The sequence below is a fragment of the Panthera tigris genome, chromosome A3 (genome assembly GCF_018350195.1).
Source record: "Panthera tigris isolate Pti1 chromosome A3, P.tigris_Pti1_mat1.1, whole genome shotgun sequence".
In the NCBI taxonomy this organism is placed as follows: Eukaryota; Metazoa; Chordata; class Mammalia; order Carnivora; family Felidae; genus Panthera; species Panthera tigris.
Window position 1 is genome coordinate 12,370,502 of NC_056662.1, and position 21,675 is coordinate 12,392,176.

General features: G+C 42.0%; 1 protein-coding gene across 8 annotated transcripts in view; it reads left to right on the top strand.

Moving 5' to 3' along the window:
- The window catches only part of STAU1 (staufen double-stranded RNA binding protein 1), a 54,844-nt gene that overhangs the window by 18,583 nt on the left and 14,586 nt on the right, over positions 1 to 21,675 (top strand). For 3 of the 8 annotated variants that reach the window (XM_042980194.1, XM_042980197.1, XM_042980196.1), the window contains 5 exons: positions 162 to 286; positions 3,268 to 3,424; positions 5,330 to 5,468; positions 7,068 to 7,254; positions 17,990 to 18,088. In XM_042980194.1, the coding sequence (XP_042836128.1) occupies positions 162 to 286; positions 3,268 to 3,424; positions 5,330 to 5,468; positions 7,068 to 7,254; positions 17,990 to 18,088 (707 nt within the window). Of the gene's footprint in view, positions 1 to 161; positions 287 to 3,267; positions 3,425 to 5,329; positions 5,469 to 7,067; positions 7,255 to 17,989; positions 18,089 to 21,675 lie in introns of those variants that run through there. The other 5 variants (XM_042980198.1, XM_042980200.1, XM_042980195.1 and 2 more) reach the window with 4 other exon arrangements.

Below are 21,675 nucleotides of genomic sequence, written 5' to 3' on the forward strand. Positions count from 1 at the left end.
CTGTGTCTTCAGGCAGGTGCCCCCTTGTGGTTTGCAGTTGTGCGTCACTGCTGCTCTGAATCCTTAAGACCTTCCGTTTTCCCCTCTTTTTTCGTGTCCCTGGGAGAGCAGCAGTCCTGTATACTGCTAGTTGACTTCATTGCTCTTACGTTATTTTTCAGTTCCTTCTAGCATGGCACACCCCAAAGAGAAAACCCCAATGTGTCTTGTGAATGAGTTAGCCCGTTTCAACAAGATTCAGCCTGAGTATAAGCTTTTGCGTGAGCAAGGTCCAGCTCACTGTAAGGTAAATATTGTCCATACTGCTTGTGCATTTATAACCCACCAGGAATGTTTTCTGTTTTTATACTGCTCCACGTGGTGCTGTGGTTCAGAATACATATTTTCAAACCACTGAGGCTGTCTTCAGGAGATGCCAAAGTATAGATTTTTGGCAAGTCGCTTCTCTTGACCCTTGCAGAATGGGTCAAAGAAAAGATATGCTTCTTTTTGGGAACTCCAGTTAGTATGTGGTTGTGTTTAGGATTCTGAGTAGAGACCATTCCCAGGCCCCTGTGAATGATTTCCCGTGAATTTTCCAGGCTCTGGGTCTCCTGGCTGCAGCCTGCCTCTGGCTCCTTTCCCGCTTGTTTTCACGTGTACCTTAGGCTGGGCTGGGAAAGGAGGGGAACAGGAAATCCATTTTCCCACTTGTTAGCCATTCAGGTAAAAGGTTTGAAAATGAGAGGTAGAAATTTGTTTCAAAGTGAGTCAGTCCTTTGGACTGTCTCTGACTTCACTTATCTTTGTCCTTCCCCTTATCTTAGAGAATGGAAGACTGTAACTTAAATTTTTTACTATTTGCCATTTAGGAATTCGGTCTTTGAAGCTTGTTTGATAATGTAAATCTTGGAACTTAAATGTGTGCATATCTGGCTTTATCTTTGCAGCTGCAGTATGAGAGAGGGTGTGGTATGAGAGAAGGAATCCGGCCTCCTATTTCTGATCCTAGCCTTGCAGTAAACATAATTAAGGATGAATTATTGGTCTCTTTATGCCTCATTTTTCTTGACGTGCAAACCTCAGGCCTTGAATGATATCAAGTTTCTCTTTTAATTTGACTAAAAGTAACATCAGCCACAATCCTAAATAGGTACCTTAGTGTGGTGAGGTGAGTCACCTTTGGTGTCAGGCAAATCTGGGTTTAAATCTCAGCTCCTTACTGGCTATGTGACCTTGGGCAAGCTACTGCTGTTTTTTGAACCTCAGTTTCCTCATCTGTAAAATGGGGATAATACCTACCCAAATGGGTCTACTGTGACAATTAAACCAGAGAATATATGTTAAAGTGTGGAGCACAATGCCTGACAGTTAGTAAATGCTTGAGAGATGGTAGCTATTACTATTATGCATTTCAGAAACACAAATTTCTACTCACATGAAGCTAGTTTTCACATTTTTCTAAAGCATAGTGATATTTGAAAGGTTTCTTTACTTTTGGAAGGCAATTAGTGATTTCCTATAACTTCTGTTTCTTCTACAGGACTTTTTTTGCAGACCTTAACTTTGGGATTCCCTATTATTAACTGTTCTTGGTATTTTTTGAAATATGTACTTTCTCACCTAACCTTTAGTGGTGCGTTAGGTAATTTGGCTGTGTGTTCAATCTGTAACTGCACTTTTATTTACAAGTTGTTCAAAGACAAGAAGTTATTCCCTCCTCGGTGACTATTACACTATTTATTTAAAAATCAGTGGTCTGGTGTACTTTTAATTCTATTAAAACCAAGATTCTAACCTTGTTACCAACCCTCTACACAGAAAGGCAGCAGAGTGGCAACAGCGCTGACGGGGAAAAGTCCTGGAGAAAGGCAAAACTGTTAATGGAATTAACTCTTTTTTGTTTTTTAGCTTTTTCCCTTTAAATGTCTTTCCACGAATGGATCATGAAAATGCCCCAGGGATTCCACAGCGTAGACTTCTGCTGTTTGGCTGTTAGGCCAGCCAGGATTTTCAGTCCATGCTAGTGGTGCCTAAATGAGTAACCTTGTGAACTGCAGCAGAAATACAGGGGACCCCTAGTGTTTCCACTGGGGTGAAGGATTCTTTAATTTTCCCGCTTTAGTGGAAGCTGTGTACTGAGGGAATCCTGAAGTTAAGACCTACAAGAAAAATCAGCTGTGAAGGCACATCGCGCCTATCCCTTTAGGCACCAAATTTAAATGATCTGGACATGTTCAGAGGAGCACATTTGACATTAAATTATTCACAGTAAATTATTTGCAAATGAAACAGTGATATCCAGTGATAAAGAAAAGCAGAAAAACAAAAGCTCCAGTTGGTTTTGCTAAATTCCTAAGTAGTGAGTCTCAAACTTTGCAGTGCATCAGAATCACTAGGGGAGCTTTTTAAAGAACACTTGCCTAGGGTCTCCGCTCTTGCTTCTCGGTTGAAGTCCCTGGACATGTATATTTTACTAAGCTTCCTAAGATAAGCACCAAAGTTAAAGAATCACTGTGCTATGATGGGTCATAGTTTTTGACAGAATATTCACTTCTGATAGGATTAACATAACCTAATTTCAAGAACAGAGTGTGTATTTGGGTAACCTTTATACTTAAAAAGGAATAAAGAGGCTTGCCATAGTCAGCGTTTGCTGAGGGCAAAATCAGCTGTTTTGGATGCCTCCTTGAGTTCAGAAACGTTTCTAGATCTTTGCTTGCTACAGATTGGATTTTCTTCCCCAAATGGAGGCAGTGTCTGAATAGTATAGTCTTAGGAAAATAGAAGGCAACTTTTTAGAACCTGGCTCACATTCCCAAATTCATTCACGTTTTTGTCCTGCTAGGGTTGTTTTCAGACAAGAGACCACAAACACAAGAACATCAAAACAAATGTCTTAATTTGCTTGAGATACTACTTTGTGTCTAAATCAAGTTTGCTGAATTTCTTCCCTGAGAAGTAATTGGAAGACAATTTCTGTTTGGCTGACTTCCAAATCAGCATCTAATATTTTAATATAGGGGAAAACATTTTTTTTTAATCTCTGTACTTACCTCCATTTTTCAAAGCATAGTTTTGTCATAGAGTGTTGTTCAATGCCAGTCAACGAGACATGTATCTTTTTGTGTTTATAAAAATAACAAAAAATGGGAGTGAGGGAGTAATTTGCCAAGGTAATGACCAGGCCTTTTAAACCATGACCATAAACAATGTTCCAGGTCCAAGCGACATATTACAGTCAACCTCAGGTATCGTGAATTGAGAGCTCACAATTTTCATTTGTAGGTGTTTACAGTACAGCTAACACTTGGAGATCAGCACTGGGAAGCTGAAGGAACTAGTGTTAAAAAAGCCCAGCACACAGCTGCTGCCAAAGCTTTGGAAGGAACAAAATTTCCTAAACCCATAGTCCGCCCTTTTCGTAGCGAAGGAAGGAATCCAGGTATTATGCGTGGGCCAAGACAGGTTCCTTTCAGAAGTGTGTCTAGAGGTACCCATTTAGTATGTATATGCATTCTTTCATAACTAACTTACTGACTTTGCAAGCACGGTTTCTACACTACCAGTGGCAAACGCTTACCTTTTTAGAATCCTTAACCATACTCCAAAGCATTGGTTCCCAGTCTCTGGTCCCTTGACTCTTGAGGATCTGGAAAGAAGGTCCTGAGAGGTAGTGGTGTCACCAAACAATTGTTAAGATTGCAGAGAAGCCTAGTGAAAAAATTGCCAAGAATGTAGGCCTTAGCTGGAATCACTTCAACCCAGTGTGGAAATACCAATTATAACATGTTGATCAGAAACGCAGATTGTCATTTACACGTCTCCTGATCATCAAAAAGAATGAGAAAATGACTTAAACATGTATTACTTAAATACTATTAGTAGATAACACCTCTTCAAACAAGGGACCGAAGGAGAGAGAAGACTAATAAAGAAGAGCTTCTGGTAAAAGCTTGGGGACCATTGACCTGTTGCTGTGGATGGAAGTGGCTGAGCCACGTTACCATCAGGCATACGAAGCCATCCCAGTCCCTTTGTACGTAGGAAGGAATCCGGGAGATTTCAGCCACACCTTCCTTGTTGCTTTTGATTTCTTTGTGGTATTTCAGATTCATTCTCCACTGCAGGTAAATTTTATGGGTCAGAACTGTTCTTGAGATGATTCAGGTTATGCTTAGTAAGAACCTGTATGAATCCTATAAAAAATATAATTCTGAAAGTAAGAAGAGAGAGGCTGGTTACTTCTGTGACCTTTTGATTTTGCAAATCCAAAAATATTCTTATAAATTTGATTCATGCACTAAATTTAGTTGAACCAGTTCCTAGTACAGAATCAAGTCTTTTTTGTTGCTGTTGTTTTCTTCTACATACCTCCTAAAGAGGCATTTTAAAGTGGCTTTTTGTGTGCATTTAAGTTGAACTTTGCCATTGCTAGTGTTGTTCTGTGTTTGATGTGAAAGTGTTGTTCTTAGATGTGATTGTGCGCTCACACTACTCTTTCCAGCCTGGTTTTTCTTTTAAATGTTTTTAAAAGTTTATGAATTGGATGAACTGAGAGAAAAAAAAAAATTGGGAAACGAACAGTGTGTGTTTTCTACAGTTGATGATTGTGAGATAACCCCAATTATACTTGCTCTTATTTATATGGAAACAGAACTCCTTTTCCTAACAAGTATTCTCACAGGTCAAATCCCATCGTAAATACTGAGATTGGAAATATCTGAATGTTTTGTGACCCTCATCTGACTTCTCCAGATAGAATTTACTTGCCTCCTCCTTCTTAATTCCACACCTTTCCTTATAGCACACCTCCTGTTGGTCCTCTGGGGGTAAGAATTGTGTCCCTTAGCACAGTGCTTTCCATCCAGTTACTGCTTAGTAAGTGCATTGTTCGATGAAGTAGTGTGCAATAAACATACTTCTAAGTGTAAGCCAATAACCCAGCAAGTCAGTACAACCAGAGTTCTATCGGCTAAGGATTCCCAAACAGTAAAATGACTTGGACAGTCACATGGGATTTTTGTTTAATCGTGGAATTCGATGTGTATTGGAACTGATATCTAATAACTGGAATGAGTGACTTTCTCTGGTAATGTCTTATGCTAGTTGCTGCCCCTCTAATAGCTCTTACACTGTATTTTGTGCTGTTGACTGTGTATTAATATCTAGAAATCACAGCAGATTCTTGGATTTCCTGACCTGATGCCTAGCAGTGAAGTACTTAGATACTTTCCTGAAATGCATTATGAATCCAGTTAGTAGAAAGCATGCTGTTCTTTCTGATTTTAGTAACTGCCATTCTCATGTCAGAAAATAACCAGTTCTCTGTGTTGATTCTGTGTTGCAGAAAGCATAACCCCTACTGTAGAGCTAAATGCACTGTGCATGAAACTTGGAAAAAAACCAATGTATAAGCCTGTCGACCCTTACTCTCGGATGCAGTCCACCTATAACTACAACATGAGAGGAGGTGCTTATCCCCCAAGGTATGTGCCTATTTTACTTATTTATAGGGCAAGAGAGAACGGAGGAGGGGCAGAGAGAGGAGGAGAGAATCCCAAGCAGGCTCCACACCTGGCACGGAGCCCAACGTGGGGCTGCGTCTCACAACCGTGAGACCGTGACATGAGCCGAACCCAAGAGTTGGACGCTCAACCGACTGAGCCACCCAGGTGCCGCTGTTTGTTTTAAGTACAGGTGAAGATGTATCTCATTCCTGACATGGAAGAAGAAAATCTGTAGATTGTGGAGCGCACAACGATTCGGTCATCTTTGGGCTTGCCAAATGCTGAAGTCCTCTTAATCGTGGTGCCTTTGGAACTGTGTCTTGATGCTTGCTCCTTTACCTTCTGTCACTGGCAAGAGCCTGAGTGTGCTCCTCACTAGCAGTATGGCTGTGCCCTGAAACCATCTGGTTAAAGATCACCTTTGTAACTGCTTCTTGTAACTGAGTCATATTTGAGTGTGATTCCCACAAACACCAAGATTCTCAGCATTCATAGATTTGTTGAGTATTGTTTACTGGGTACTTTTTGGCTTCGAATTTATGTGGTTTGTAACAGCTTTGGAGTACAGGTCCAGCAAAATACTAATCGAAACCCGAAACTGTGTAAAAAGCCTCCTGTTGGGCAATCATAAGACGTTAGCGGATAGGTTGATGATGGGAATGGAAGTCTTCCTTTCCCTGCCTGACTTGAATGGAGGCAAAGCCACTTAAAAAATGTAAGCTCTGGGGGCGCCTGGGTGGCTCATTCAGTTAAGCAGCCGACTCTTGATTCCAGCTCAGGTCGTGATCTCACAATCTGTGAGTTTCGAGCCCTGCATTGGGCTCTGCGCTGTCAGATTCTTGGGATTCTTCTCTCCCCCCCCTCCCTCCACCCCTCCCCTGTTCGTTTTCTCTCCGTCTCTCTAAATAAACTTCAAAAAATGTAAGCTCTGACATGTAGAGGCCAGGTTCTGCCAGGCTGTAGGCTGTTGGGATTTCTAGAAATGAGGGTCCTTCCAAAAAAATTTCTGTTAAAAAATTCCCAGGGGTACCTGGGTGGCTCATTCAGTTAGGCATTAGACTCTTGATTCCGGCTCAGCTCATAATCTCGTGGTTTGTGGGTTTGAGCCCCACACCGGGGTCTGCGCTGTGTGGAGCCTCCTTAGGAGTGTCTCTCTCTCTTTCCCTCTCTCTCAAAATAAATACGTAAAGCATTAAAAAAAAATTCCCAGGCTTTTCTGGAGACAGGCAAGGGTGTCTCTCAGATAGGAGAAAATAGAGCAAGTTTTCTACCTTAAGCCAAAGTCTAATTTTGTAAATTTGGGTTACATTATAAATTGAACTCATGTAGTCTATAAGGTGTTTTTGTGGAACATAAGTTTGCTTGCTAGACAGTATTTGCCTATTCTGTGTGCCAGTTCTAATCCAGTGTAAGCTTGTGAAGTCTCTGGATATACCGATGAGGAGTCATTATTGGCAAGCAGGTCCTGATGTGATTAGGACCCGTGATGAAGGAAAGACCTGGGATTTGCCAGGGAGCGTATGGGTGACTTACTGATCTGAGATTGTAATTCTGCTAAAACCCCCTTTTTACTTTCAGGTACTTTTACCCATTTCCAGTACCGCCTTTACTTTATCAAGTTGAGCTTTCTGTGGGAGGACAGCAGTTCAGTGGGAAAGGAAAGACAAGACAGGCTGCAAAACACGATGCTGCTGCGAAAGCCTTGCGGACCCTGCAAAGCGAGCCCCCACCGGAGAGGCTGGAGGTGAGGCGGGCGGGCGAGCAGGTGAGTGGTAAAGGTGTCCTCTCCAGTGGCTTTTTCTGAGAAGCACTGAGAGCTGTCCGGAATTTTTGTGATTTGGCAGCTTGCATGATTTTGTACTCCATGGCCTTTTGGCCTTTCTTCCCCACCCCCCCTTAAAAAAATGTCTTAGCAAGAAAGTCAGATGCCTTCTTTTTCACTCTATGGCATAGTTTTGAGTGAACATGGTAGAAAGATTGTGACTCAATTGAATTGTGAAGCACACGCGTGGAGGAATTCTTTGGTGGTAAAGGTTACTCTTGTCAGAACCTACTGCGGTTTGTGGCACCAGCTTAGAGAGTTTTCTGAAGCCATTTTTGACCAGCTACTCTGACATATCAGAGTGCCGGTTATCTGTTGCTGCGTAATAAGCCATTACAAACTTTAGTGGCTTAACCACCTGTAGGCATTTATTTTGCTCACAAATCTGCCATTTAGGCAGGGCTTGGCACCCAGCTGGTCTCTCCTCTACACAGCTCTGGCTAAGGTGGCTCCACAGGGGCCAGAGGATCACTTCCAAGATGGCTCCCTCACAAGGCTGGTAAGTTGATGCTGGCTGTCTGCTGAGACTGAAGCAGGGGCTGTGGTCCTGAGAGGACCTCAGTTCCTCTCTTAACTACCCTGTGCAGAGACTGCTGACCCACGGGATGGGATGGTGCCGGGTTCCAAGTATCCTAGAAGACAGGAAATGGAAGCAGCTTCCAGTTTTTAAGGCCTGGGCCCAGAAATCCCCCACAGCATTGCTTCTGCTGTATTCTATAGGTCAAGCAGGCACAGAGCCCAGATTCAAAAGGGGGAGATACAGAAACTCACTTTTTATAATAAAGCAAAATTCACATAACATAAATTCACAGTTTTAACCAGTTTAAGCGTACGGCTCAGTCGCTTTTATTTGGTACATTGACAATGTTAAGAACCTCACTTCTGGATGAGAAGAGTGTCAGAGAATTTGGGGGCCAGGTTTTAAAAATCCCACAGTAAGAATAGGTTTTTAACTCCTTGTGGCTAAATGGGAATCGAGGTCTTAGGAAATCAATGACTGTTTTTCGTTATGGTGTGTTTGCCTTTTCCAGTGTAATCACACATTTTACAATAGAGATAATCTGTTTCCAGGGTCCACTGAGGACCAAATAGAAGAGACTGTCACTTAGAAGAGGGGATTTCATGAAGTTAAAGGGATAAGCTTCTCACTGGTGAGATTTGTCAGAAGCAGTAGGTAGTGTAATTTGAGTCATCTTGGAGGCTTTTCGTTTTTTGACTTCGCCGCGGTGCTGATCTAATTGGAGTCAGATGGGCTGGTTGTTTCTCAGCTGCTTCTCGCCAGCGGTTGTTAAACGATCGCTGAGCCCTGGCATGTGGGTTGTCTGCTTCACAACCACTTGAGAAGTTTAAAAAAAAATTCCTTGGTCCAACCCACACGATTTCTAATAGGAGTCTGTCTTTTGCCTTTTTTTTTTTTTTTTTTAAATGTGCTCTTGCAGTAGCTCTAAAGCTTGGTCACGGTTTGGGAACCATAGGTCCTAAGTATTATCGGTGCTTCCCCCTCAGGCAGCCACCCCACTTTGAATGCTGCCTGGAAGTACCCACCCTTTTGCTGAAAAGGGAAGGTACCTGATTGGTGTCCCCGGTCTGACCCCGTTACCCTGGAGCAGCGAGGTTGGCTCTGGCCTGAGGGCAGAGGCTGGCGCAGATGCACACTCTCCTGGGCTGGGTTCCACTGGCTCCTCTGCCGTCTGTATGGAGCTTTGCTGAGAGTAATGTTAAACCTCCTTGTGCCCCTGTTCTCGTTCTGTATGGTTTGAAGGAGAGACATTGCCCTTCAGAAACGGCTCAAAGACTGGGCTCACCCAGTGCTTCAGAAACAAGAGTCATTGAGTCAGATGAGACTTGCTTTGAGATAATAAAGGAAACACTTGGCCTCCCACCTCAACCAGGCCTCCTGATAGCTGGGTGGTAGGGCGTAAAGAGACATTTTTAGAAGGGATCTTTAATTTTTTTCTTACAATGAATGCATGTAAACTATAAAAATTTTTAAATTAAAAAACAAAAATCGGGGGCGCCTGGGTGGCACAGTCGGTTAAGCGTCCGACTTCAGCCAGGTCACGATCTCGCGGTCCGTGAGTTCGAGCCCCGCGTCAGGCTCTGGGCTGATGGCTCGGAGCCTGGAGCCTGTTTCCGATTCTGTGTCTCCCTCTCTCTCTGCCCCTCCCCCGTTCATGCTCTGTCTCTCTCTGTCCCAAAAATAAATAAAAAAACGTTGAAAAAAAAAAAACAAAAATCGTTTATAGATTTGCTGCTTAATGGATGGATGATCACTATTAACATTTTGGTGGGTGTCAGTGCATACGTAAGTAAATACGTGTACCTGTCTAATGACAAAAGTGGGATGATATTGTATGGTAACCACTTTTTTTCACGGAACTGCTTATCATGAATCTGTTGTCATGCCATTTACTTCGAATTCCTTGGAGGACTCAAATTCAACTTGCATCTAAACACTTTTTAATAGCTACAGTGTGTTTCATTGTGTAAACGTACCAGTTTATGTTTTCAACAGAGGCTTGGTTATTTAGATTGTTTGCAGTGTTCCCTTTTAGAAAATAGGTAGTGAGGAACGTTGTTGTAGTAAATCTTTGTGCATGTCTATGACATTTTTATGAGCCCAGACACGGAAGTAAATAGCCACTTGCATGGCAGTAAATATGACCAAGTTCTCAGAAGCATGGTGCCGCTAAGAAGTCTGCCACCAGGGTGAGAGCAGCCTTTCTGCCTGTGGTCTGCCAGTATTGGAAATTGCGATTGTTTTTAGAGTTTCTTTATCTTGAGAGAGAGGGAGAGAGAGGATCCTAAGCAGGCTCTGCACTGCTGACATGGGGCTCAGACTCATGAACTGTAAGATCATGACCTGAGCCAAAACCAATAGTCGGACGCTTAACCAACTGAAACACACAGGCACCCCAGAAATTACAATTTTAAACAAATTGTTGATTTTGCTTTTGAAAGTATGTAGAGCATGTGATTGTGTGATAGATCAAGTTGTCTTCTCTAGAACATGGCCAATAAAAAGCCAGCAATTTATATCTATAAAGCAGGGGTTGTCTGGTTCCTTGACAACAGGCATCATGCTAGGCTTTGAGGAAAAATCTGCCCCTTCCATGTTGGGGCTTCATGGAACAGAGCTGACAGATGTTAACATTAGAATCATCAAAGAGTGCGGCGAGTACTAAGGTAGAAAGTAGCAAGTATTAGAAGGGCATCAGATGTCTCATTTAGATTGGAGTAACAGCGATGCATTCAAGGAAGTTCTTTCTGAGGAAGCATCATTGAAGCAGAGACTAAAGATAAGCAGAAGAACAGCAGGAGCAGCTTGTGCAAAGGTCCTGCATTGGAAAAATGCCTTTCTTTGGGGTGCCCGGGTGGCTCAGTAGGTTGGGCTTCCGACTTTGGCTCGGGTCATGATCTCATGGTTCACCAGTTCGGGCACCGACCGCATCGGGCTCTGTGCTGACGGTTCAGAGCCCGCAGCCTGCTTCAAATTCCGTGTCTCCCTCTTTCTCTCTGCCCCTCCACCACCTGTTCTCTCTCTCTCAAAAATAAATAAGACATTTAAAAAATTAAAAAAAAAAAATGCCTTTTTTTTTTTTCCTTTCCTTTCCTTTCCTTTCCTTTCTTTTTTTTTTTTTTTTTTTTTTTAAATCCAAGGCTGTGGTAATAAACAATGACTTACTCAGTGTCTGAGCTGTTAGGAGCAAGATGGCCAATAGCTACAGTATATGTAATAGACAAAACAGAGCTGACCTAATGTCCACTAGTAGGGAAGTGGTTAAATAAACAGATACATTAGTCAGAGGGAGTCCCGAGTGTGGTACGTCTGTACACATAGGCTTGAAAGGAGGCCCCTAATGTACTGAGAAGGACGAGTCAAGAACCAGAGCTGTAATTTTGTAGATAGTGTGATCCTGTTTGTGTTTAATTAAAGTGCCAGCTACGTGTGTGTGTGTAGGTATGTGTATATCTGTGTGTGGTTGTGCGGTTTCTGTCTTGAAGATTGTATCAAGCTTTAAAAGTTTTCTCTTGGTGGTAGTGGTAGAAGGCCGACTTGAGAAAAAACATTATACTCTTTGAGGGCCTTTCTGGTACTACTTTTGTGAAAATAAATTAGCTCTTCTGGTCTTGTTGTTTTCACTTGGGCCAGGGACGTATTTAGCTGGGGCTTAAACTGAAATTGATTTTCATTATTCTGTCAGGATCCATGGGACCCAGTTTTCATGTCTGAGCTTCTTTTTCAAGCCTTGTAAGGATTGATATTGCAGGACTCGTATTCTGTTCTGGGGATCTTACAAAGAACAAAGGGAAAACGATTTTTTTTTTTTAATATTTTCTTTAAAATTTTTTTTTTAACGTTTATTTTTGAGACAGAGAGAGACAAAGCATGAACGGGGGAGAGTCAGGGAGTGGGAGACACAGAATCTGAAACAGGCTCCAGGCTCTGAGCTGTCAGCACAGAGCCCGACGCGGGGCTCGAACTCACAGACTGCGAGATCATGACCTGAGCCGAAGTCAGCTGCTTAGCTGAATGAGCCACCCAGGCGCCCCAAGATTTATTTTTTAAGATAGAATAAAACTCCTTCTGTCTGGCAGTGATCATGTAGGTCCTTTGGACCCTTTTGTAAATCTTCACATTATGGAATCTAAATTTTCCTTTGTCTTGAAACATTTTGCTGTTTGTCATCCATTCCTAAATACACTAAGCAAGACTGAAATAAAAGGAGATGGAATTATGGTGACTCCCCAGGTGGATCATACAGTCGTGAAATAACTCACTACTGCCCCAGCCTTTGCTGTGCTTAATGCATCGCCTGGCACGCCGCCTCCTTCTTTCAGGAAGATGCAGAAGACAGGGGACACCGTCTTTTCCCTCTGCTGTTAGCTTTCTTTGAACTCAGGTGAGAATTTAGAACTTTTCTTTGTGTGCCTCTAATGGCCAAAAGAAGACTGTTGGCAGAGGAAGACCTGCCCACTCTTAGATGAGTGAGAAGGTGAACATGGAGGGACAAGCAGGGCCCGGGACTCGGCGATGGCTGTGGGATTGAGAGTTTCGGCGAATCTCAGCCTGCCCGTCTTCACGTGGGATCGATGGTAGGTTAGCTTCCCCAGACTCGGGAATCGGCGAGTGAACAGTATGTTTCTCTGGGGTCTGAAAAGGAAATGTGTACACTCTTCTGGCCATTCTACAGGAAGGGCTTCATCACACAGGGTTTTATGACAAGAACCTGGAACATCCTGTTTTGATGTTTTAAAAAAGTATATGTGACAACATTTCTTTCATTTTTGTTGTGTGTGATGTTTGGTCACCAGAATTTATTTTTTACCACCTACTGTTCACAAAATAAGTGGGCAAATGCAGAAGGAGGTATGTGTGCAAAGGTGATTGGGAGGATACAGATGATAAAACAATGAAAAAAACTCATTAGATCCTTTTTTGGGGGGGTTTATAAATCTAAAAATGAAAGCATGTTGGTAGTTATGGAGCAAAGAAGATGGCTGTTCTCCAATAAAATTGTGTCAGTTTCACAAGTAGTGTGTTTTGATGAAACCAGTCCAAGAAGAATCAGAAGTCATGATAAGCTGGAATCCACTGGAGATGGGTTTGAAAAATGACATTGTTACAAGTGGGCTATGCTCTGGGTTCAGACGTAGCCAGCTGATGGGCGGCATTTAAAGGACCATGCCCAGGGGCGCCTGGGTGGCTCAGTCGGTTAAGCGTCCGACTTCAGCTCAGGTCACGATCTCGCGGTCAGTGAGTTTGAGCCCCGCGTCGGGCTCTGGGCTGATGGCTCAGAGCCTGGAGCCTGCTTCCGGTTCTGTGTCTCCCTCTCTCTCTGCCCCTCCCCCGTCCATGCTCTGTCTCTCTCTGTCTCAAAAATAAATAAGCGTTAAAAAAAATAAAAAAATAAAGGACCATGCCCATTTTGGGTACATAAATGCCTTCCAGACTACAAACCTGAAATAAAAACTTGGATTTGCTATTTTAAATTCTAATTAAAATCTCTAATGAAAAGATTCTTAGTTGTCCTTTTAATCTGTATATTATTTGTAAAATGACTTTAAATATAGAAAAATAAAGAGTGTGTTGAAGCCAGATAGTAAGTAAAGGGTTAGGTGAATTTTTTTTTCTGACATACTGAGGGTTAAGCTTGGTTCAGAGTGTTTTTTTCATAATGTTGACTAGATTTTATTGATAAACCATACATTCTGGAATTGATATAAACAGTAATTCCCACTTCGTGAAGATAAGATTAAAGCCCCACTATACTTTTCCCATCTTACTGAGAATGGTATTTGTGGATTGGTTTTGACTCATTTTGCTGCTTTCCAATCCAATCCAACATTTTGTCCAATCCAGATAATATCAAAATTATTTATGTAAGAGAGCAACATAATGTGACTTCTAAGTACACATGTATCTTTGTTTCCTGTTTTGCATTTTTATTTTATTGGCCGCTCTGTCCCTATTGAAATCCCTTTAGAAACAATGGCATAAAGCAGTGAATCTCCACGATGCTAGTAAAATCAACTGGGGTCTTAAAAAAAATAAGTACCTATAAATAAAATGGTATCTAAGCCCTACCTGAAAAAACTTGAAGTTAATTTGTCTGGAGTGGGAAGCCAGCATCTGTCCTTGCAAAGCTCCCAAGTGATCCTGCTGCTGCTGTGTTTAAGAAACACTGGCTTACGGTTTAGATTTTTGCAATAGATTGTTATTTTCTGTCAGACTTATGTGGAACCTCAATATAGAGTAGCATTTGATTAGTATAAACTTACAAGTTTGAATTGTATAATATTTATGAATATAATCAGTGAAAATGATTTGTGTGAATTTTCAAAACACAAAATTATACCATGTATTGTTTTTCGTCCATTACAAAAAACATGGTTGGGAAAGATACATGATTAAGGCTGCCCTGGGAAGGGGAGTGAAAAGGGCTTTATTGTTTCCCTTAAAAAATAAAAATTTGATGTCAGTAGTTCTTAATGTTGACCTTTGTTAAATCCAGCACAATTGCCTGTTACATTGTTTATCTGTACTTTTCTGAATGTTTGAAATTAAAACTAATTGGGCTGGTAAAATGAACAACAGATTTGAAAATCGGAGTGCATGCATGGTGGTTGAAGTCTCATTTTAGCCTCAGCACCCAGTTTATTTCTAAATTTTGTTCTGCTTGCATTAACACAGTTACTTAGTATGAGAGTGAACTCTTTGTTTTTAACAGCTCATATACTTAAAAAAAAAAAAAAACCTCTGAGGCTGCCTGGGTGGCTCAGTCGGTTAAGTATCCAGCTCTTGATTTCAGCTCAGGTCATGATCTCATGGTTCACGAGTTCAAGTCCTTTATCGGGCTCTGTGCTGACAGCATGGAGCCTGCTTGGGATTCTCTCTCTGCCCCTACCTGCTTGTGCTTGCCCTCCCCCTCCCTCCCTCCCTCCCTCCCTCCCTCCCTTCTCTCTCTCTCTCAAAATAAATAAACTTAAAAAAAAAAAAAAACAACCTAGATATCCTTCAAATAAATAGCTGTCAAGAATTTTTTTTGTGCACAAAAATGAGTACCTATTAGTGCAAGTTAATAGCAAGTTAATATGTTGACGATCTCTAGTGTGTTACTATTTGGTATAAAACATACTTTTCTTGGTTCCTTTTTAAAGATAACCAGGGGCACCTGGCTGGCTCAGTCAGTAGTGTGTGTGTGACCCTTGGTCTCAGAGTTGTAAGTTTGAGCCCCATGTTGGGTGTAGAGGTTACTTAAAAATAAAATCTTGTTAAAAATTTTAAAAAAATGAAATCTTAAACATAAAAGTTACCATCTCAACCATTTCTAAGCGTACAGTCCCGTGGCATCAAACACATCCTCAGTGTCGTGCAACTGTCACTACTGTCCATTTTCAGAACTTTATTATCCCACATTGAAACTCTGTACACATTGAAAGTAACTTCCCCTTTGCCACCTCCCCCTGCCCCTGCCTCTCTCCTGGTAACCTCTGTTCTACTTCTGTCTGTATGCATTTGCCCGTTCTGGCTGCCTAATATCTTTCGTGGGTATTCATCTTTCGTGTCTAGCGTATTTCATTTATCATAATGTTTCAAGGTTCATCCATGTTGTAGCCAATGTCAGAATTTCATTCCTTTTTAAGGCCGAAGAATATTCCATTGTATGACTATTCCACATTTTGTCCATTCATCAACACGTTGGTGGATGTTTGGGTTGTTTTCACCTTTTGGCCACTGAATAAAGCTCCTGTGAGCATAGGTGGCAGAGTATCTGTTTGAGTCCCAACTTTTAGTTCTTTCAAGTATAGATATCTAAAAGTGTAATTCTGGATCATACTGTAAATCTGTTTAACTTTTTGAGGAACCGCCCAACTGTTTCGCACAAAGGCTGGGCTATTTTACACTCCGTCCAGGAAGGCCTGAGGTTTCCTCCACGACCTCGCTAATAACTTGTTATTTTCTGTGGCCATTCTTAGGGTGTGAAGGGTGTCTCACTGTGGTTTTGACTTGCATTTCCCCAGTGATGAGTGATGCTGAGCACTGTTGCATGTAGTCCTTGGCCATTTTTCTGTCTTTTTCAGAGAAATGTCTATTCAGGTCCTTTTCCCATCTTTAAATTGAATTGTTTATACGTTTTGGGTATTAATTTTTTATCAGATATGTGGTCTGCACATGTTTTCTCCCATCTGTGGGTTGTCTTTACTTTTGATGCACGGAAGTGTTCGGTTTCAGTGCAGTCCAGTTTATCTGCTTTTTCTTTTGTTGCCTGTGCTTTCCGTCTCATCCAAAAAGTCACTGCCACATCCAGTGTCCAGATACTTTCTTCCAAGAATTTTACGATTTTAGCTCTTACATTTAGGTCTTAGATCCATTTCGAGTTAATTTTTTGTGTTTTTTTTTTTTTTTTTAAATGTGGAAATCTGTTTTCTTTTTTTTTTTATTAAAAATTTTTTTAAATGTTTTTACTTATTTTTGAGAGACAGAAACAGAGCACAAGCCAGGGAGAGGCAGAGAGAGAGAGGGAGACACAGAATCTGAAGCAGGCTCCAGGCTCTGAGCTGTGAGCACAGAGTCTGACACGGGGCTCATACTCAAAGACCACGAGATCATGACCTGAGCCGAAGTCAGAAGCCCAACCACCTGAGCCACCCAGGTGCCCCCAGGAGATCTGTTTTCCTAAGCACCATTTGTTGAGCATACTTCTAAAAATACAGGGTGGGGCTTTAAGTTTAAAACCTATTTAAAAGACAAAATTCAGCGGCGCCTGGGTGGCTCAGTTGGTTAAGCGTCCGATTCTTGGTCTCGGCTCAGGTCATGATCTCACTGTCATGAGATCCAGTCCCACGTTGGCTTCAGGGTCTGTGCTGGGTGTGGAGCCTGCTTAAGATTCTCTTTCTCCCTCCCCCTTCCCCTCCCAAGCTTGCGCGCGCTCTCGAGAATGAACGAACGAACGAACGAATGAATGGGTGACTTTATTTCAAACCAAACTTCTGTGGAGCTCTAGCCTTCCAAGGCGTCTTGCTTGAAGATTTCTGGCTGTAAGGATTCACTCATAAAAAGTCAGGCCCTCTTTCTGCTTAGGATTTGAGCAAGAAGAAAAGTATTTTTAGGTAAAAAAGCCACCAGAAATGCTGTGCAAATAGTTTTGAGTAGGCAGAGAGTGAAGTGGGAAGAGAAAGAATTGGAGTGTCAGGATTATATTCTTGATTGTATTAATGTTTTTTAACTTAGGGTTTCATTTCTTTTAGTTGTAGTTTGAAATCCTGATCCAGTGTAGGTATAAGATCTATGTGATAAACATAGGGAAATGCACAACAGATACAATCCTGGATAGTCCTACGTTTTGCCTCTTCAGCAGTTTCAGCCACAAGTTCTTGTCCGAAAGTTCTAATCTTGGAAATAGGAAGAGTCTCAGTAACACGAAGGAAAATTCAGCTCTCTAGCCATGCCTTGGCGGGGGAGGGGGTGTTGCTATTACTGAGCTTATCTGGGTTCTCACGATCACTACCGCACGTCTAGAATCTTGTCGTCACCGTGCACAGAGAAGATCTCTGCCCTGTCTCATCCCAGCTCTGGCCGGGGGACTGTACGTGAACCTTGTTGGAAAGATAGTCTCAGCCTTTGTTCAGCAGACTTCATTAGTTTGCACCTGCGTTTTTGCTGGCAGCAGGAAGTGCGAGATTTTGTATGCAGTTTTGTAATTTGTTGCACCGCATCCTTGTTTTTAAAAAAGTGGATTTCCAGGGACTTTGTGTCCAAATAAGAAGCCTGCATACTTAAGTGGAGAGACTTCTAATTTGGACTTGCCATGTCCCTCACAGATCTGTCTGTATTCTGACGTTTTCCAAAAGGTAGCTTGCCAGTCCTCAAGGAAAGCTTTGGAAGTCCGTCCCTCTTCCTGAGCAGCTGTGGTGTGGCTGTGCCAGAGTCTATTAGGTGTGGATTGTTTATGGTGGATTTACGAGGTACAGGCTGACCCAGATTGTTTGTGTTTTGTTTTTTTTTTTTTTTAAACCTTTTAAATTCACTGACACATGGCACACAAGCGGCCTTGCTCACCGGGTTAGTGCTCACTCCATACAGCTAAGGTTCAGTGCTTTTAAGGTTTATTAGAGCTGGGGTGTTGATGTTTTTTCATAAGAGTTCACTACTAAACGATTTTTCTTCCTTTAGGTGAATGGAAGAGAATCAGAAGAAGAAAATCTCAATAAATCTGAAATAAGTCAAGTGTTTGAGATTGCACTTAAACGGAACTTGCCTGTGAATTTTGAGGTGAGCTTGTTTTACATGTAGGACTCTGTTGGAAAGCACTGTTGGCATTCATCATTGGAATTTTTTTTTCCCCTAAAAAACATTGGAATAATCATCACATACATGTGAACCTTCAGATTTAAGATTCAGACTTTATATTTAGCCAAAAAGCAATATCGATTCTCTTCTTTTAGGGGTCATTAATTTAGGGGCAGCCATGTCCCTCCACACAGTCCTTGGAAGGTCTCGGTAGGTCGGTCAAGCTCCTGGAACGGTTCTGAAGAATATTGTGTTTATGTTCTCATGTGTATTCCGGAGAGAGGATCCATTGTTTTCAGAAGACTCTATTACTCCCAAAATGTTAACCTCCCTAAGAGTCCCTAGAAATTGTACAGTGTAGTTGTTAAAAAGGACATCAGTTTTGGGGCACCTGGGTGGCTCAGTCCGTTACTTGGCCAACTTTTTGTTTCGGCTCAGGTCATGATAGCATGGCTTGTGAAATCGAGCCCCACATTAGGTTCTGTGCTGATGCTTGAGATTCTCTCTCTCTGCTCCTCCCCAGCTTGCACACACTCTCTCTCTCAAAATAAATATTTAAAAAAGAAAAAGACATCAGTTTCATCCTTGTGTAGCGTTTGCCCTCTAATTCACCACTCTAATAACTTCATTTGTTGTTAGAAGTCTTAGACTTTATGGTCTAAAAATAATTAATAGGTTGTTAGTTCAAAATGGAAAATGAGATACATTTAGTATATGTTTCCTTCAAAGACCCAGTGAGTCCAGATAGACTAGGCAGGTAAGGGAGGTTAAGTTTCCATTAATGGTCTGACATGGTGAATTCTTTGCAATTCCTTGTGATTTCCATGCTTGGTTATGCAAGGTTGTGTTTTACTATACAATGCAAAGTTCTTTGTCAATGCTTTGGTCTTTTAGAGTTACAAAGACTATATTTAGTTTTTCAAAATGCTTTATACTTGTACATTGTTTCTCTAAGCAAATGTAATGTGAGGTGGGGCATTTGCTTAAAACAATTCTAAGTGGTTCATAAATTTCTTTTGTCCTATTCTTAAAACCTCCTGGAAGTTTATTATCCTGTAAAATAATTATGTAGCATTTTTGCAGTTACAAGTGATCCCCAAATTCATGCCTGGCCTTTATAACATATATACCTTCTCTTATTTATTTATTTTTTTTTTAATTTTTTTTTTTTTTAACGTTTATTTATTTTTGAGACAGAGAGAGACAGAGCATGAACGGGGGAGGGTCACAGAGAGAGGGAGACACAGAATCCGAAACAGGCTCCAAGCTCTGAGCTGTCAGCACAGAGCCTGACACGGGGCTCGAACCCACGGACCGTGAGATCATGACCTGAGCCGAAGTCGGACGCTTAACCGACCGAGCCACCCAGGCGCCCCTACCTTCTCTTATTAATGTGCTAGTGCCCTACACTGGCTCCTGAATTCAGTCCTTAATCTGTCAGCTGCATGATGATGATTTCTGACTTTTACCTAGCAGTGCTTCCCGGCCTGCCATGGGACACACGTGGGATGGGAAGTTCCACTTGGATCATGGGGCCATCCTGCATCCCCTTACACCCATCCCTGCCTCACCCTGGCAGGCAGGACCGGGTTTATACTGTCCGCCTCCCTGAGCAGAGCCCCAGATGGATCTAGGGCTGTATCTTCTCACCTGGCTCTATACCCCTTCTAGCCCTTCCTCATCTGTTGGGAGTGGGGCTGGGGAGAAATGAGATACACAGAATAACAGGGCTGGTTGTTGAGTGGGAACTAGGTGGGAGCTTCGTTCCAAAAAGCCACAAGGTCTCCCTGGGTACCTGTTGCAGGAAAGGGAAGAAATACTCCTTTTTTCTTCCTGGTGAAGGATTAGTGAAGCATGAGAATGGATTTTTAGAGATTGTAGAAGGGGTGTCAAGATTGTTGGGGCAGGGGATGCCTAGCTTCGCAGGTCACCTCAGGATTACAGAGGTGACTTCTAGTGCCAGGACCCTGGTTCCCTGTGAAGCTTGCCACCTTTTCATGCTAGTCATTGCCTTGAGAGTCACAGAGCTTTCTGGATCCTTAGTGAAGGAATGCCACATCTGTGGGAATTGGAGACCAGATTGCTTCTGCCCCACTTCCACTCTGTTTAGATTTCAGACTTCTGTTCAGGAATATGTAACCTATACCCAGGAACAGTCAAGGAGTCACAGAAAAGAAATGGGAGTGCCCTCTGGTGGGTAAATATCTTACAAGGTAATTTAAGACCTTAACAGTGTGTGTTGGTGGCATGGAGTTTGTTAATGTGAGTACTTCTGTTAAATAACTCCTATATCAAAGGTTCATATTGCTTCCATTGTTAGGTTGAGTAAGGGCTTTCATTTTTTCTTTCCCACAGTTCTGTCTCTTGCACTTGGAAGATTGCCTGGCACATAACGGGTGCTCGGGAAATATTTATTGAATGAATGAATGAATGAACAGTTACTTATTTTTTTTTTTTTATAATTTTCAAAAAAATTTTGGAGAGAGTGAGCGTGTGCATACCCGAGGGGGAGAGGAAAGGGGGAGGGGGAGAGGAAAAGGGGAGGGGGAGAGAGAGAATGAATGAATGAATGAATGAGAATCTTAAGCTGGCTCCACACTCAGCATAGAACCCAATGTGGGACTCAATCCCATGACCTGGGATCAGCCGAAATCAAGAGTTGGGCACTCAACCGACTGAGCCACCCAGGTGCCCCAGAACAGTTGTTATTATTATTATTTTTCTTTTTACTAAGTTTTTAATAGTCAAACCTGTCAAGTAGAAAACTGGGTTAGAAGTATTTAATAGGAGAAAAGAGGAGCTGTTCCTACAGTTCTTTAGGAAAAATGTATATAGCTTGACTTTTGATAAAATACATAGTTTTAGTTACAAAATGTGATGGTGTTGATTGATAAAATCACTGGGAGGCAGTTGTGACCTCATCACACTAAATCCATTGGAGGTGAAGCTCCATGTTTAGATTGGTGGCATCATGATGTGATATGAGTAGCCGATGAAAATGGTTGCCCGAAGGGCCAGGGTGGGGCTGTGCCTCTGAAGCATTCATTTGAAGCTGGTGTGTTTGAAGCGAGATCCAGGCGGTGGGAGGTGGTGAGTGGGGGCGACTGGGAGCTCTGTCAAGTCCATCTGCTGGTACAGGTGTCAGCTGGTCCCTCTCAGCAGACCCCTTCCTTTGGGGGGCAGTGAAGGCCATTCTCTGAGGGGCTGCTTGTCCTCACCTTGGGAGCACAGCACCGCTGTTTCTTGGGCTTAACTTGGTTTTCCTAGCCACTTTTTGAATATTTTATTTTGAAAGACTTCAAACCTGTAGAAAAGTTGGAAGGACAGTGAATTTAGCCTTCACTTAGATTTTTTTAGTGATTAACAGTTTACGTTTGTTTTTTCTTTCTGTGAATATACATATTTTATTTTCTACCTGTTCTTGCTCTTGCTGCATCATTTGAGACCAAGTGGCAGATAGCATGATTCATAATATTTCGGCAAGTATCTTTTAGGGACAAGGACATTATCTTAAATAACCACAATCTAATCATCAAATATAGGAACTTGAGCATTGCTGTAGTTCTTAC